The sequence below is a fragment of the Ictalurus punctatus genome, chromosome 16 (assembly GCF_001660625.3).
Source record: "Ictalurus punctatus breed USDA103 chromosome 16, Coco_2.0, whole genome shotgun sequence".
In the NCBI taxonomy this organism is placed as follows: domain Eukaryota; kingdom Metazoa; phylum Chordata; class Actinopteri; order Siluriformes; family Ictaluridae; genus Ictalurus; species Ictalurus punctatus.
Window position 1 is genome coordinate 8,995,325 of NC_030431.2, and position 17,119 is coordinate 9,012,443.

Below are 17,119 nucleotides of genomic sequence, written 5' to 3' on the forward strand. Positions count from 1 at the left end.
TCCATAACTGTGGGGCTCTATAAGAGAAAGCTCTTCCCCCTGCTGTAGCCTTCACTATTCAAGGTACCGTCAAATAGCCTGCATCTTTTGACCTAAGTAGGCGTGGCGGATCATATAAAACCAAAAGGTCGCTTAGATATTGTGGCGTGAGACCGTTTAGCGCTCTATAGGTTAATAAAAGTATTTTATAATTAATGCGAGATTTTACTGGGAGCCAATGCAGTATTGATAATATCGGTGTGATATGGTCGTATCTTCTAGTTCTAGTTAGGACTCTAGCAGCTGCATTCTGGACTAACTGGAGCTTATTTATATTCCTGCTGGAACATCCAGACAGTAAGGCATTACAGTAATCTAATCTAGAGGTGACAAATGCATGAACTAGTATTTCCGCATCATGTAGTGACAATATGTTTCTTATTTTAGAAATATTTCTGAGATGAAAGAAGGCTATCCTAGTAATATTATCTACATGAGCATCAAATGATAGGCTGGAGTCAATAATCACTCCAAGGTCTTTAACTGCTGTACATGATGAAACAAAGACCATCCAGAGTAACCATGTGATCAGAAAGAATACTTCTAGCTACACGTGGGCCTAATAAAAGTATTTCTGTTTTATCAGAATTAAGTAGAAGGAAGTTAATTAACATCCAATGTCTAATGTCCTTTACACAATCCTCAACTTTACTAAGCTTCTGTCTGTCCTCTGGCTTCGCTGAAACATACAACTGTGTATCATCAGCATAACAGTGGAAGCTAATTCCATGTTTACGAATAATTTGACCTAGGGGTAGCATATATAAAGTAAAGAGCAGTGGGCCTAAAACAGAACCCTGTGGAACTCCAAAAGTAACCTCAGTACGCATGGAGAAATCACCATTTACATCTACGAACTGATAACGATCGGTCAGATAAGACCTGAGCCAGGAGAGGACTGTTCCCTTAATACCAACAACATTTTCTAATCTATCAAGTAGAATAGTGTGATCTATAGTATCAAAAGCTGCACTAAGGTCGAGTAACACAAGCAGCGAGACACAAAGCTGATCGTAAGTCAGTAGAAGGTCATTTACTACTTTAACTAACGCTGTCTCTGTGTTATGATGAGGTCTAAATCCTGACTGATACATTTCATGAATGTTATTCCTATCTAAGTACGAGCATAACTGCTTTGCTACAACCTTTTCTAAAATCTTAGAACTATGGGGGCAAATACATTTTCACACAGGGCCAGTTGGTATTGGATAACTTTTTTTTGCTTCAACAAATAACTATAATTTATAAAATTGTATTTTGTGTTTACTCAGTTTGCCTTTGTTTTATCTTAGATTTTGTTTTAATTTCTGAAACAACTTCGTATGATATCCACAAAAACAGAAGAAATCAGCTAATACTTTTTCACAGCACTGTAATCAGAACAGCGGGATCTGCATTTGCATTCATAAGTCCCTGCAACATCCAACATCATAGCTCTACTCTGACTGCAATCTGAGCACGGGAATGAACATTTGCCTATATCAGTATAAAAAAAAAAATTAAAAATTTTTTTTTTTAAAAAGGGCTTGCAGGATTCTTTAGTTAAACATTAAGTAAATTAAAAAGATAAAAAAAAATCTCATATTATATATATATATAAAAAAATATATTATATTATGTATGTACACATACATATATACACACACACACACACACACACACACACACACACACACACACAGTATCTCACAAAAGTGAGTACACCCCTCACATTTTTGTAAATATTTGATTATCTTTTAATGTGACAACACTGAAGAAATGACACTTTGCTACAATGTAAAGTAGTGAGTGTACAGCTTGTATAACAGTGTAAATTTACTGTCCCCTCAAAATAACTCAACACACAGCCATTAATGTCTAAACCACTGGCAACAAAATTGAGTACACCCCTAAGTGAAAATTTCCAAATTGGGCCAAAAGTGTCAATATTTTCTGTGGCCGCCATTATTTTCCAACACAGCCTTAACAGTCTTGGGCATGGAGTTCACCAGAACTTCACAGGTTGCCACTGGAGTCCTCTTCCACTCCTCCATGATGACATCACAGAGCTGGTGGATGTTAGAGACTTTGTGCTCCTCCACCTTCCGTTTGAGGATGCCCCACAGATGCTCAATAGGGTTTAGGTCTGGAGACATGCTTGGCCAGTCAATCACCTTCACCCTCCGCTTCTTTAGCAAGGCAGTGGTTGTCTTGGAGGTGTGTTTGGGGTCATTATCATGCTGGAATACTGCATACTGGTCATGCTCTGCTTCAGTATGTCACAGTACATGTTGGCATTCATGGTTCCCTCAATGAACTGTAGCTCCCCAGTGCCGGCAGCACTCATGTAGCCCCAGACACTCCCACCACCATGCTTGACAGTAGGAAAGACACACTTGTCTTTGTACTCCTCACCTGGTTGCCACCACACACGCTTGACACCATCTGTACCAAATAAGTTTACCTTGGTCTCATCAGACCACAGGACATGGTTCCAGTAATCCATGTCCTTAGTCTGCTTGTCTTCAGCAAACTGTTTGCGGGCTTTCTTGCACATCATCTTTAGAAGAGGCTTCCCTCCGGGACAACAGCCATGCAGACCAATTTGATGCAGTGTGCGGCATATGGTCTGAGCACTGACAGGCTGAAACCCTACCCCTTCAACCTCTGCAGCAGTGCTTGCAGCACTCATACGTCTATTTCCCAAAGACAACCTCTGGATATGATGCTGAGCACGTCCACTCAACTTCTTTGGTCGACCATGGCGAGGCCTGTTCTGAGTGGAACCTGTCCTGCCGTATGGTCTTGGCCACCATGCTGCAGCTCAGTGTCAGGGTCTTGGCAATCTTCTTATAGCCTGGCCATCTTTATGTAGAGCAACAATTCTTTTTTTCAAATCCTCAGAGAGTTCTTTGCCATGAGGTGCCATGTTCAACTTTCAGTGACCAGTATGAGGGAATGTGAGAGCGATAACACCAAATTTAACACACCTGCTCCCCATTCACACCTGAGACCTTGTAACACCAAGTCACATGACACCAGGGAGGGAAAATGGCTAATTGGGCCCAATTTGGACATTTTCACTTAGGGGTGTACTCACATTTGTTGCCAGCGGTTTAGACATTAATGGCTGTGTGTTGAGTTATTTTGAGGGGACAGCAAATATTATATTATATTATATTATATTATATTATATTGTATTATATTATATTGTATATAAAAACATTAATTGGATATGAAATATACTACCCTAAAAAATATATTTTTCCATGCACTATATACTTGGTCAAGTCATCTTCATTTAAATCTTTCCACGGTGTACTGGCGCTGTGATTCAGCGCGAGCAGGCAAGAAAAAAATTTGACTCGACTCGAAACTTTCGCTTCATTGCTGCAGCGTCCGGTGTAAAATTTTAGCAATGCAGAGCTTACAAATAGCAGTTTTGTCATCATAATAATCTGCCATCGGTATCGGCTGAGAAATTTATTGGCACATCTGTGGTTTAAATACTTAACGTAATCAACGGTAAAACAAAAATCAGTAACTGTCAAAAGTAAATGTCACTGAAAGACCTGGAAGCGCGCGCTATTGCTCTTTGGGCAGTTGAGCGTGCTGCTCGCTCCAGCGCTGACATGACAAAACTATTGTAAGTAATAATTTTAACCTGTGTGATGTTAACATTGGTATATAGTTTCTTTAATCTCATAATTTGTTTCCCCAGACACTATGAAATCAAGGACAAGGGTATGTATATGCATCGTTTTGTCACAGATTATTTCCACTATTCAAGTAAGAAAGTTTTGTAGGAATCCTATCCGTCTTTGTCCAAGAAAACATAGTATAAAGCGTTAAAATATTTGTATGATGTTCACCTTCAACATTATATTCAACAGTTCGCCTTGCATTATGCCAAATGCATTTTGGGGATATTTATAACTGTTAATGTCTTTCTCTCCATACAGAGCAGTGGAGAAAAGAAAGAAAAAAAATGTTTAAAATAAAGTAAATAAATAAAACATTCTCATGTTTTTGTAAATAGTCACATAATGTCGAAGTTTAATGCATTTAGAGAAAAAGAGGTAGCTCTATATTATAGATTATTATTATTATTATTATTATTATTATTATTATTATTATTATCTGATTCTTAAGATAAGGGACAAAACATGTTTTAGAAGTTAGCTTATATTTTTTAATACTGCATTAATTAGAAATTGATATATTTGTAGACAAAGGTCTGGGCTAATGAACCATGTAAGGGAACAGGTTATGAAAATGCTTTACATTTATGCACTTCACAACTTAATTTGTGTCTACTCTGTCAGACCCACTGAAAAGCATGCTATTTTAATTTCATCCATCCAACAAGAATGTAAAATCCTCAATTATCTAATAATGGTGTTCAATAAAGGAGGTAAGTGATAATACATTCTCTACATTTTCTTTCTGTTTTCACACCATTTCGAAAAATTCTATTCCTAAAATCCTTAGTTCTCTACCCTCCTTTTTAATATTAAAACACATATAACCAATGCTCTTAGGCAAACAAGACATCATGTCATGTAGCTCACTTAGTGTTTTAATCATTTGCACAATAAATTTAAACAAAGAATAAAATATTTCTTTCAAAGTGAACAAAAATCTGACGGTGATGACAAATAACTGACAGAGTTGGCAAAGAACAAACTGAGGTTACAACAGATTAAGTACTAAATATATTTTTTCAAATAGCTAATTGACAAGACAACAAATTAAGAGAACCAAGTAATTTTTTTAAATATTTTATTTAATATTAGCAACTTAACATTACTTAATAACTTAAAACAGAACCTGCTTGTGTTAGGTTCAGTGTAATAGTAGGCATTAATATGTGACATCTTGTAGTAGCAACAGAAATCTAAATTATACAAGAATACAAGGCATCTGTAATCTGTTTATCAATTATCTTGCTCAGGAGGTTCTCTTTTGTAACTAAAGCCCCAGACCGCACAATCCTACCCTATCAAGTGGCATGCCCCCCCCCCCCCCAATCATATTGGAGGAGACCAGGAATAATGATTATCTATTCTATATAAAATCTATCAAATATATAACCTATTCTATTATCTGTTTAGATAGATAGATAGATAGATAGATACTTTTCATAGCTTATGATTTAAAAAAAAAATAAAATTTATGACTTTTATAAAACTATATAACGGACAGGTATGGAACATGAATGATCAAAAATGTTTCTGAACACTAGAACTACTTTGAACAAGAGAACTAGGTTGGAATAACGTGTCCTATTTCACATGTAAAACATGTTGCATTCCATTTGTCTTGCATTCTAAAAATATCTGCATATGAATCATGTAAATTGGGATCTCGTTAGCCATGACATTGTTAAATCAATCAGTGGACACCTGCGCTTGCTTCTTTTTACATTCACGTCTATGTCAGCTGCCGTGCGATCAACGGGATGTGCTGCTCCGACTCTCAGCCACTCACTGAACAGAGCAGACAGAGAGAGGGGTGCGAGTACAGTGGGAAAGCAAAACCTCCTGCTTGCAGGACAGTACTGGCAACATTTGTAAAGTTGCTAAAGTTTGTCCAAACAGTCGCTAGATTTGTCGTTAGGCTCTTTTTTTTTTGCCAAATGAAAAAAGTCATTAAAGGGGTCTGAAAGTCATTAAGATGGCAACACTGGTCTGCACTGACAGCTACATAAAAGGCTAAGCTCTACCTCTCCCCAGCAAAAAGAAAATAGAGGTTTCTTGAAAACAATTTGCGCCCGCTTCCGATTCCTTCCCGAATGGCTGCTTCCGAACTTCTCCGATACCTCTGCTTCCTATAGTCCAATTCAACGATTTGTCTCGCTTTTTTGTCTTGAACCCGTTTCTTCCACTTTTGTCTTTCCTTCTCTAAAATGGCTCCCTTCTGCTTTCTGGGCCTCTGTTTAATTTTTTTTTATACTCCAAACAACATTAGAATAAATCCCCATATTTTAAAAAATAATATCACTATATACACAAGAATTTTTGTGAGCTTGCAAGTCAACTCACTTAGACATAAAACCTGATGGAGTTGATAAAATTTTATATTTTACAAAATTGTTCCACTGTACAACATGTTTTTTTACCCCTCAGTTGAAGCTGCCTCAATAAGCATAGCTAAAATGCCTAAAGGTATCCCACAATTATACACAGAAATTATCACAATGGGAAGATGGTGTTGACATGTTAAAGCTGTGACCACAGAGACATAAACATTGTTTAAAATATTTTTTTAAATATTAACCTTATGTTGTATATAAATTATAGATGAAATAAACACGAGGGAGACCTAGTATGAGTAATATGTAATCTTATTGAGAATTCACTGGGCTGGTGGACTGTAAGAACGGATGTTCACCTAAGACACAACACACAGATAAGCAAGGCGCAGGGGGATAACAATACATGTATTTGATTAAGTGCGGCAGGCCTCAGAGTGTAGGTGGAGTACATCTGCACGCAGGCAGAAGGTCAACTAAGAGAGACACACACACACATACACAGAGGCCTGGTGTGAATGCAGAAAACAGAAATTAATCTGTTTCATATTCTGTTTCATGAAAAACTATTATAGGGTAATGTACATGCAAGCACTATAAAATAAAGAAATGCAGAACAAACATAAAATTTACTCATAATGTAGAGATTGTGTGTTTGAAAGTGTCCTTTCTCGACGGAAATCCAGTCAGGAAGCGACACAGACAAGGTCAAGTTATTTTTAAAGTGTGAAACAAGACAAAATATATTTTGGAGCCGGAACTGCACCTGCATGATAAGGGTCGCTCAACAGTGCAAATTGATGTACGTAATGGTGTTCCGGGACAGCTAACTCTAAACATATTGCTGTCTGGGTCATCCTGACCCTAAGAAAACTGTATAAATAGGAGAGCTTCAGCTCTGGTTTTTTAGATCATCCTTGAGACGTCTCAACTGTGTGATCTCATGCGACAATAAATTTGGACCTCTCCTCACTCACGGGCCCGGTATCTTACTTTCATCCTTCAGCTGGTTAATGTATGTGAGTATCTTCCCCTATGTTAAATATTAATTGTCTTTGGGTAATAGGCAAATTTTGATACAACACTTACCAGACTATGCATCTAACTGTTACATCCACCATGAGCAGGAAGTGGGAAAAGGGTCCTCAGAGTTATAGCTGACAGTGACATTGCATCATTTATCAGGATATATTTTTATATATATATATATATATATATATATATATATATATATATATATATATATATATATATATATATATATATATATATATATATATATATATATATATATAAACATGAGTTTAGTTGACGCAAAGTGAGGACACCAGTTTGATCTTCAGTTTTTCATGGAAAAAAAATCATTGCAGAATTACGTTATTTATTGTTTGATATTTTACAGATCTCTGCCTTTCATTTTAAGTTTAGATTTATGAATTTATTGCGTTTTAAGCACTTTGTTTGGCAGTTTGATATTGTGGCCTCTTGCTGAGGACAGGTTAAATGACATGTTTTCCAAGTATATAGTAATGAAATTATTTTTTAAAAATATAAGTAATACCAAGCAATACCTAGAGTGTACAGATTAGATTTAACTTTCAGTTTTATATTTATTAATTTCTTAATTTTTAATATAAAGAGGACTTTTGTATGTAGGACATGTTTTGTCCATTATCTCGAGAATTAATAGTCAACAGTAGTGTAACCTAATTAGAAAAAAGAAAGAAAAAAAGGGAAAATAACCAAGTAAAATGTAAATCAAACATCAATGCATGAACAAATAATAAACATATTAAAAATACCTTAATCACATAATTCATAATTAATAAACATGGTAAATATGATTGCTGGACAGAGCCATTAAAGGCATCTTGGTGACTTGCTGAAGCTGAGCAAACACTCTACGAAAGGCCAGAGACATCACACAGATGTCTCAAAGATGTACACTATATTGCCAAAACGTATGGGGATATCTGACCAATCAAATCCATATGTGCTTGCTGAGCATCCCATTTTAGATTTAGTACCCCTTTTCTGTTATAAGAACCTCCACTCTTCTGGGAAGGCTTTCCTCTAAATTTTGGAAAATGGCTATGAGGAATTGTGCCCCTTCAGCCATAATTAGTGAGGTCAGGCACTGAAGTTGGGTGAGAAGGTCTGGTGTGCAATCAGTGTTCCAATTGCTCCCAAAAGTTGTTCACTAGAGTTGAAGTCAGGGCTTTATAATGTATAAATCTGGGCAATGTATAAAGAGGGCTGGCGCCCAATCAAGTTCTTCCACACCACCCTTGGCACACCATATCTTTATGGACATTGTTTTGTGCACAGGGGCATGGTCATGCTGTAACAAGTTTAGGCTAGGCCAATTATTTCCAGTAAACAGGAATTCTTAATGCAAACTCAAAGACGTTCTAGACAATTGTGTGCATCACACTTTGTAGCAATAGTTTGGCTGAAGACCCACATATGGGTGTGATAACTAAGTGCCCACATACAGGCCATATACTGTATTAGTGTTTATATGGGTATCATTCAGCTTCAAAACATTAGTTGGATGCCATTGCCCCAAACAAGCATTAAATACACCCACCCCCTTTAATACCTGTAAGCTAATTAACATAGAAATGCACTGCATATTTTTACCTCATCTGCTTGTGTCAGAGCACTCATCTTATCATCAGCATTGTGGTTAAGCAAAGAACAGAATCTTCCAGGCATTATAGCAGTCTTTTTTATGTAGCCTTCTTCACCACCCTAAAGCAGAGAAAGAGTCAGGTTACATTCTTCATTTAACTTGGACAATATCTTAAATTTTGCAGGTTATTTCATCTTAAAAATTCTATCTGAAAAGGGGTATTTTACCACACCTTAACCTCTGCCCAGCTCCATCCATCTCTTATGACACCTGAGTGTTGTAGGAAAAGTTTGCAGCAGAGATGGAAAGCCTTCTCATCTAAGTAGTAGCTAGAAATGTTTGACTCTTCTCCACTTGCCATCTGAAAGGGAGACAAATGGCCAGAAATAAATGATTCACACAACTGCTCTACACTCCCACATCATACTGATGTACTAGTATTGGATGAATCACACAAATGACCATTGAAAAGGGTGAGTCAGCTCAGATATGTTCCATATTTACAGATTAATTTGCTGCCCTGGCCATTAAAAGGTACTGGTGCAATTATAATGGATTCTAGCTATGTTCCATTGAGAAGGCTAAATATATTGCAATTTAAAAAATAATAATAATAAAATACATGTGCATATTCCTTAAAGATGTAGCTCACTGTTATCTGTTATGAAATCCTGGCATAGAAAATACATCATGTCCTGTGCCATAGCCTGATTTTACCCACAATAAATTTGACATATATGTGCGTTTTAAATACAGTAAAGATTGAGAACATTAAAGCACTTTGCAGTTTTGAGGTTTGTGTCAATAACTTATGTTCATAACCCGAACACTAAGTCCTGATAAAGTAAAAGAAAATAGGAGAGAAGAGTACAACAGGTTTTTGATCAAACAGACCAAAATTTGTGTGACTGCAGTAGTGGAATAAATGAAGGGCTATTTGTAGGGGACCACTGCAAAATTTACATTTAATCATATTACTTAAAATGTACACATAAATATACATTCAATATCACCTCTGATTAAAGCTGGATAAAACCTATGAAAAAAAAAAAAAAATGTATTGTGTGACACTTAGATTAGCCAAAAGATTCTGATGTTTGATATGAACATTAATGGATGCTCTTGACCCTTATCTGCATGATTTACTGCATTACACTGACCCTAGATTTGTTAGGTTTAGTTATATTTCAAGCTACATTAAATGTAGTGTAGCCTGTAGGGAGAGAAGGAGAATAACTAAATAATATGTTGATGTCTGGCCTATGTAATCCAAAAGCATCACTAATTCATGAACACCTTATAAACATCTTAAGAAGAGCTGATTTACATCCTTCATATTTCATTGTGAATACATCTGCTAGATAATCACTGAAAGATATTGTGGTCATCCATCCACACTTCAGAAATGCTGAAACCAATCGAGTTTCCTTTGTACTATGTTTTGGATCCCTGTCCTGCTGGAAGGTCCACTAATGTCTCATCATCATCATCATCATCATCCTGGTAGATGGCGGCAGATTCGTCTCAAGAATCTCCCGGTAAAGGGTTCCATTCATCGTTCCATAAATTATATGACGTCTGCCAGTACCATGCAATGAAAAAAAGCCCCACACCATGGTGCTCCCACCTCCAAACTTCACTGTTGGTATAATGTTTTCAGGGTGATGTGCAGTGCCATTTCTTCTGCAAACATGGTGTGTAGTATGACAGCCAGAAAGTTCAACTTTACTCTCGTCTGACCAGACTGCACTCTCCCAGTATTTCATAGGCTTGTCCAAATGAGTTGTAACAAACTTTAAACAAGCTTCAATATTCCATTTCTTTAATAATGGAGTCTAAAGAAAGATGAGCGTGAGCAGTGGAGTGCATTGCCTATTGTTTTCTCTGTGACGATGACAGCTGCTGCCGCCAAGTGTCTCTGGAGCTGCTTCTGAGTGGTCCTTAGCTCGAGTTACTCTTCTGATTAGCTGGTCAGAAATCTTGCAAGGAGCTCCTGTGTGTGGCCAGTTAATGGCCCTAAATGGTGCTTACTTTACTTCTTGTGTGACACCAAGGTAACGAAAAGCCTTTTTATAGGCCATCAATTTACTAACCCAGCTGATATTAATTTGCACAGATAGGAGGTATAATTACTTATGGATTTCAGTTGGTTCCTTGCCTTGGCAAACTCCTTTTTCATAGCATGTTCAATACTTTTTTTCCTGTGTCATTCCACTTTATTACACATAACTTTATTTATGGACTTTAATGTTGTGAATTCTTTATATTTCCAGATTTCTTGAGTTAATACCAATGTCTGGTGAATTTCCATAGCCTCAATGGAAATATATTTACTGAAAAAAAATGATGACAGGTTCAATACTTATTTCCCCCACTGTATATACAGTACTGTGCAATAGCCTTAGGCACATGCAAAATAATGTGATAGGGCAAAGATGCCTTCAAAAATAATTAAATTAAATGTTTCTACTGTTAATTTTATTTTATTTTTTTAAATTAAACTATAAAGAGCAGTAAACAGTAATAAATCAAACAAAGACGATATTTGGTGTGACGACCATTTGCTTAAAAAAAAAGAAAAAAGTATTCGTCTCAAGTACAATTTGTGGAAATTAAAGGAAATTAGCTGGCAAGTTTTACCGAGCATCTTGCAAAACCAGCAACTGGAACCAGTTCTTCTGGAGACTTTGACTTTTGCACTTGCTTCTTATTTTTGCAGCAAAAACCCAGCAGCCTTAAGATGTCTGGCAAAAGTTGAGTGGGGTGCTAATCGGCAGGCTTTAAAAATGGATATACTGTGCATTAATTGGGTCCTCTTTAAATTATGGGAGCATGGTGAATGGGTCTCCAACATCAAATATAATTTGAAAGATTGAAGCAGTTCAGACACACGCTTTAAGAATATGCTGTGGAGCTTTCAGAACTTCCTCAAATGCAGCCCTAGCAATTGTATGCGTGAACTTTTTCACACGAACTGTTGTTACCCAGATGAGGATGGGTTCCCTTCTGAGTCGGGTTCCTCTCAAGGTTTCTTCCTCTTAAAACATCTTAGGGAGTTTTTCCTTGCCACCGTCGCCACTCAGTGGCTTGCTCAGTTGGGATAAATTCACACCTTTAATATCTGTATACCATGTTGATATTTCTGTAAAGCTGCTTTGAGACAATGTCTATTGTAAAAAGCGCTATACAAATAAAATTGAATTGAATTGAAATTGAACTGTATATTGGACTAACCTGAAAGGACACTCTCAAAATACACCCTGTACAGAAAGTGTTGGAAGAATGTTGGGACTGCAGAGATAACAGAATTTGAAGCTTTGGGTGGACTGCCTCCAAGGATACTCAATACAGGCATTATGGATATTACAGTCAGTCCTACAGTTGTTATATCAAATACTCCCCCCTGGTTATTTCCAGTGCCTCAAGCTGACATTCTGTTGCAGGAAAAATTGAAGAAAGAAAAGCATGTCTCTAAAGAAATTGTTGTCAAACAACATTTAGATCAAGTATATTTTTCAGCACTTCACATTTTCACAGATGGTTCCAAGGATTCTATATCAGGTTACACAGCTGCAGCAATACACATTCCTAAATTTAACATCAGCAAGAAGAAAAGGACAACAAATCATATACCCATTTTTACAACAGAAATGATAGCAATCTTGTTAGCCCTACAGTGGGTGGAGGATGTTCAGCCACTAAATGTGGTAGAATGTACTGGCTCTCTCCGTTTTAGCAAGCTCCTCAATTGGACAATATTCATCAAGACAAGATATAATTTATGAAATTCTTGTAAGTTTATTCAGAATCCACAACACGCCGTTAATCCGGCCATTTATATGGGTACCAGTACATGTGGTAATGGAGGGCAATGAAACTGTTGATATATTGGCTAAACAAGCTTTAAGACGGACAAATATTGAAATACAGGTCCCATAAAAGCATCTCTTAAAATTAAGTGACAAGGGAAATGGGACAGAGAATTCAAAGGAAAGCAAATTTACAGTATTCAAAAGCAAGTTAATACAGAGAGGATAGTCTATAACAGCCGCTTAACCTTTCTGCGAGTGCGACCCACTTTTAAGAATGACCATGTTTTGCAGGTCTAAATCGTCATAATTTATAATAGGAAACATGAAACAGGACAGTGCATATATTGCAGCCAAGCAGAGACAGTGAAACATGTGCTCCTTCACTGTACAGCTTATGAAAGGGAAAGATCTAAACTGTAATGATCAACATTACAAAGCAAAGTCTGCTAAAAAGTGGTCCATGACAAGGAAAAATATATACCACATTATTAAATTATCTAAGAACAACAGGCTTGTATAACACTTGTATATATAATGTTTAAGTTTGAAAGTTTTTTTTTTTTTAAAGATCTATTCGGGTGCTCCACAGTGCTATACAGTTGGTGGCGGAAATGCGCCAAAAGATGCCAACTGCCAATAACCCTTAGAAGAAGAAGAAATAAGTCAATTACTCTAATTATTATTTACAAACCCCCAGGGCCATATACTGAATTCCTTATTGAATTTGCAGATTTTATCTCAAACCTGGCTTCCTCACTGTTTCTGTAGATAAAGCATTAATCGTTGGTGATTTTAATATTCATTTTGATAACCCAGAAGACCCTCTGAGAACAGCAGTTGTGTCCATCTTAGATTCAGTAGGGGGTAATCAGAACATAACCAGTATTACTCATAATGGTGGTCACACTCTTTATCTGATACTAACATACAGATTAAATATAGAAAATATTGCAATTTTTCCAGTCTGAAGTTGTCTCAAACCATTATGTTATCTCATTCATAATACGTATTGATCATATTTGCACCTCGCCACGCTACCACGTAAAACGCACTCACGTCAGTTACTGCACCGAGCTTCATCAATAACCTCCCAGAGATATCAATTAGATGCGGATCGTCTGATCCCATAGAACTCGATCAGGCGACTGAATGCTTAGAGTCAACACTCCGCTACACGCTAGATAGAGTGGCTCCACTCAACAGAAAATTAATTAGTGAAAAAGCTAGCACCCTGGTATAACGGTCAAATGCATATCTTAAAACAGACCAGTCGACAATTAGAACGTAAATGGCATCAAACCAAATTGGTAGTATTTCAAACAGCATGGAAGGAGAGCCTACTGAACTATAGAAAATCTCTTAGTGATGCTAGAAAAGTCTCTTTCTCCACCTTAATAGGAGATAACAAAAACAATTCAAGATTTCTATTCAACACAGTAGCAAAATTAACTAGGAATAAAACCACTACAGAAAGAAGCACTCAATCATTACATAGCAGCAAAGATTTCATGAATTTTTTCATTGGTAAAATTGAAAATATTAGATGTGAAATCCAGGCTATTAAATTAAAACCAGGTAGTTTTATAACCAACCCTATAGATGATAATATCGCAATATCTGATCAACATTTAGAATGTTTTACTCCCCTTAGAGAGACTGAACTAGCTTCATTAATCTCCAGTGAAATCATCAACTTGCATACTAGATTGCTTACCTACATATTTATTCAAACAGATTTGTCCTGGAGTAATTGAACCGCTTCTAAATATAAAATCAACTCTTCCCTTAGCTCTGGCTATGTACCAAAATCATTTAGATTAGCAGTTATTAAACCCCTGATTAAAAAACCTGACCTTGACCCCTCTCAACTGTCCAGCTACAGACCTATATCAAATCTCCCCTTTAGCTCCAAAATATTAGAAAATGTTGTATGTAATAAAATACTATTAAGTTATAAAGCACTAAACGGTCTCACACCACAGTATTCAAGCGACCTTTTGGTTTTCAATGATCCGCCATGCCTACTTAGATCAAAAGGTGCAGGCTATTTGTTGGTACCTTGAATAGTGAAGGCTGCTGCAGGGGGAAGAGCTTTCTCTAACACAGCCCCACAGTTATGAAACAGCCTTCCACTTAGTATTCAGGACTCAGACACAGTCTTAGTGATTAAGTCTAGGCTTAAAACATATTTGTTTACTCAAACATACCATGAGTAGACTTTCTATTACGCTAAGCACAGACCTAACAATCTCTTCTCTCCCTCTCTCCACACACAATTTTATGGAGATACTAGAGATACTGATCCTTTCTGCTCTCCGGACCTGACTGATCCCTTCGGATGCCCTGCCTCTGGGTGGAGCTCTCATCTACTCCAATTCCAGATTGCTGGGACTACGGTTGCTTCTAAGGCCAAACAGACTTCATATTAAACCATAATGAACTTTCCTTTACTTTTACACTATCGTTGTTACCCAGATGAGGACGGGTTCCCTTCTGAGTCTGGTTCCTCTCAAGCTTTCTTCCTCTTAACATCTTAGGGAGATGCCACCGCCACCGGCTTGCTCAATTGGGATAAATTCACACATTTAAAATCTGTATACCATGTTTATATGTTTCTGTAAAGCTGCTTTGAGACAATGTCCACTGTAAAAAGCACTATACAAATAAAATTGAATTGAATTAAGAATCAAAGTTATCACCGCTCGCAGCTATATTCTTTTATGTACATTAACCTCTGCAGGATTTTATTTATTTATTTTCGGGCTGAATCGTATTTTCTACGGCCACTCACAAACTGGCTACCGTAAAACGTGATGTACACGCGCACAAAGAGTTTATGTGTTAACCAAGAGTTTCAGTGGCGTGACCGCAGTGACAAAATACACCAGAGACATCCTGGTGACGGACTGAAGATCGGCATGCGGTCTAAAAACGACGGCTTGAAGATGAACCATAACAAAGATGTATTTTCTCTTACGGACTAGTGTGGCGTCGTGGAGACTTTTATTTTGAAATGTGCACACAGTGCAGAACCACTTGTGGACTAAAGCAAATACTCTACACATTTTATAATTTCATAAAAACCAAGTATGAGAATTGCTGCACACAGTGTAGAGTGCAAATGTGTTTCTTTGGTGTATATTTTCTAGCTATTTTTCATATTCCGAGCTTTATGCGTGAATTCATGGCGAGTATCAAACGCTGAGCCTATTTTCCTCTTGTTCACTTCCCAGTGCCCGTCGGAAAATTGCCAGAATGTGTTTCTTTGGTGTATATTTTCTAGCTATTTTTCATATTCCGAGCTTTATGCGTGAATTCATGGCGAGTATCAAACGCTGAGCCTATTTTCCTCTTGTTCACTTCCCAGTGCCCGTCGGAAAATTGCCAGAACTTACTTACCATTAACTTCTTCAAACAAAACTCGCTTAACTGCAATCTTGTTTAAAATAAATAAATAAATAAAAAGAGTGACACCTTGCTGCGTCTGAATAGCTATACTACACAATAGGCGAAAAGCAGTACGCCAAAGGAGTACTATGTCCGAATTCTCGATATTCATAAAACAGTAGCTGGTTGAAACATACCGGTGGTATCGCCCCTCCCTACAGTAGGACAGTTACGGTACCGGGAACTGGAACGCACTTTTTTCCAGGGATTCCTTAGCTACGTCCTGTGTCCGGTAACAGTACGCGCTGTATTCAATACTACAAGACCGTTGAATCTTCTTCTTCTTTTAATGGCGGTTGGCAAACCAACTAAGGTTAATTACCGCCACCTATTGGACTGGAGTCTGGGCAGCAAATTGGCAGGAAAAAAGCAATAATAATAAACCAATAATAAATAAATAAATAAATATCACTATATAAATCACTAAAGTCTCTCACTTATCCCAGTATTTTTCAGATAATTTATTAGGGGACGGTGCACTTTTCCAGATGTTTTTCCCAGCAAATTCATGTTTTGCTTTCCAATTTGCATCTCATACATTGACATTTACATTTATTCATTTAGCAGACGCATTTATCCAAAGCGATTTACAAATGAGGAAATACAAGCAAAGTGATATATCAAGCAGAGAACAATACAAGTAGTAATACCATACAAGATCTTTTGATTGAATTCTAGAAGAAGCAAAGTGTGCAGAGTAGAGATTTAAGAGCCAGAGTAAGTTTTTTTTCTCTCTCTCTAGCTCAGTACTTTCCTTCACATATATTTTTTCAGTCTAGCAGAATGTGTTTTACCCTCTCTTGTGTATTGCAGTGGGTACAGAATCCAGTGGGGTGTTTTAATATTCTGTGTAATGTTAGATTTAAGCCAGCATGACCTATTCTAAGACGCGTAATTATCATCTCTTCCTTTGGGTTCCTGTCCTGCCTCATATTCAGGCCTATTTGTTTTTGTATAGTATATAGGTGTCGTCCCGATATCAGCTATGTCCCCGTATTCCTGCCATAATTTATGTGTGTGTCCCTTTATAATGGTTTAAATCTCTGCTATACTTAATGGTATATCAACTGTTTCATGCTTTATCTATCTTTTTGCCAGAACATCAACAGTTTCATTTCCTTCTACCCCTACATGTGCAGGAACCCAAAAGAAGGAAAGATTCAGCCCCCTACC

General features: G+C 37.1%; 1 protein-coding gene across 9 annotated transcripts in view; it reads right to left on the reverse strand.

Annotated features, from left to right (window-relative positions):
* atg10 (ATG10 autophagy related 10 homolog (S. cerevisiae)) overlaps positions 1-16,243 on the reverse strand; it is a 50,589-nt gene extending 34,346 nt beyond the window's left edge. For 3 of the 9 annotated variants that reach the window (XM_047160650.2, XM_047160647.2, XM_047160642.2), the window contains exons 1-3: positions 16,084-16,243; positions 8,920-9,048; positions 8,696-8,806 (exon numbers count right to left, since the gene is read on the reverse strand). In XM_047160650.2, the coding sequence (XP_047016606.1) occupies positions 8,696-8,806; positions 8,920-9,048 (240 nt within the window). In that variant the 5' untranslated portion in view covers positions 16,084-16,243. The other 6 variants (XM_047160645.2, XM_047160641.2, XM_047160649.2 and 3 more) reach the window with 4 other exon arrangements.
* Positions 16,244-17,119: the final 876 nt, after the last annotated feature.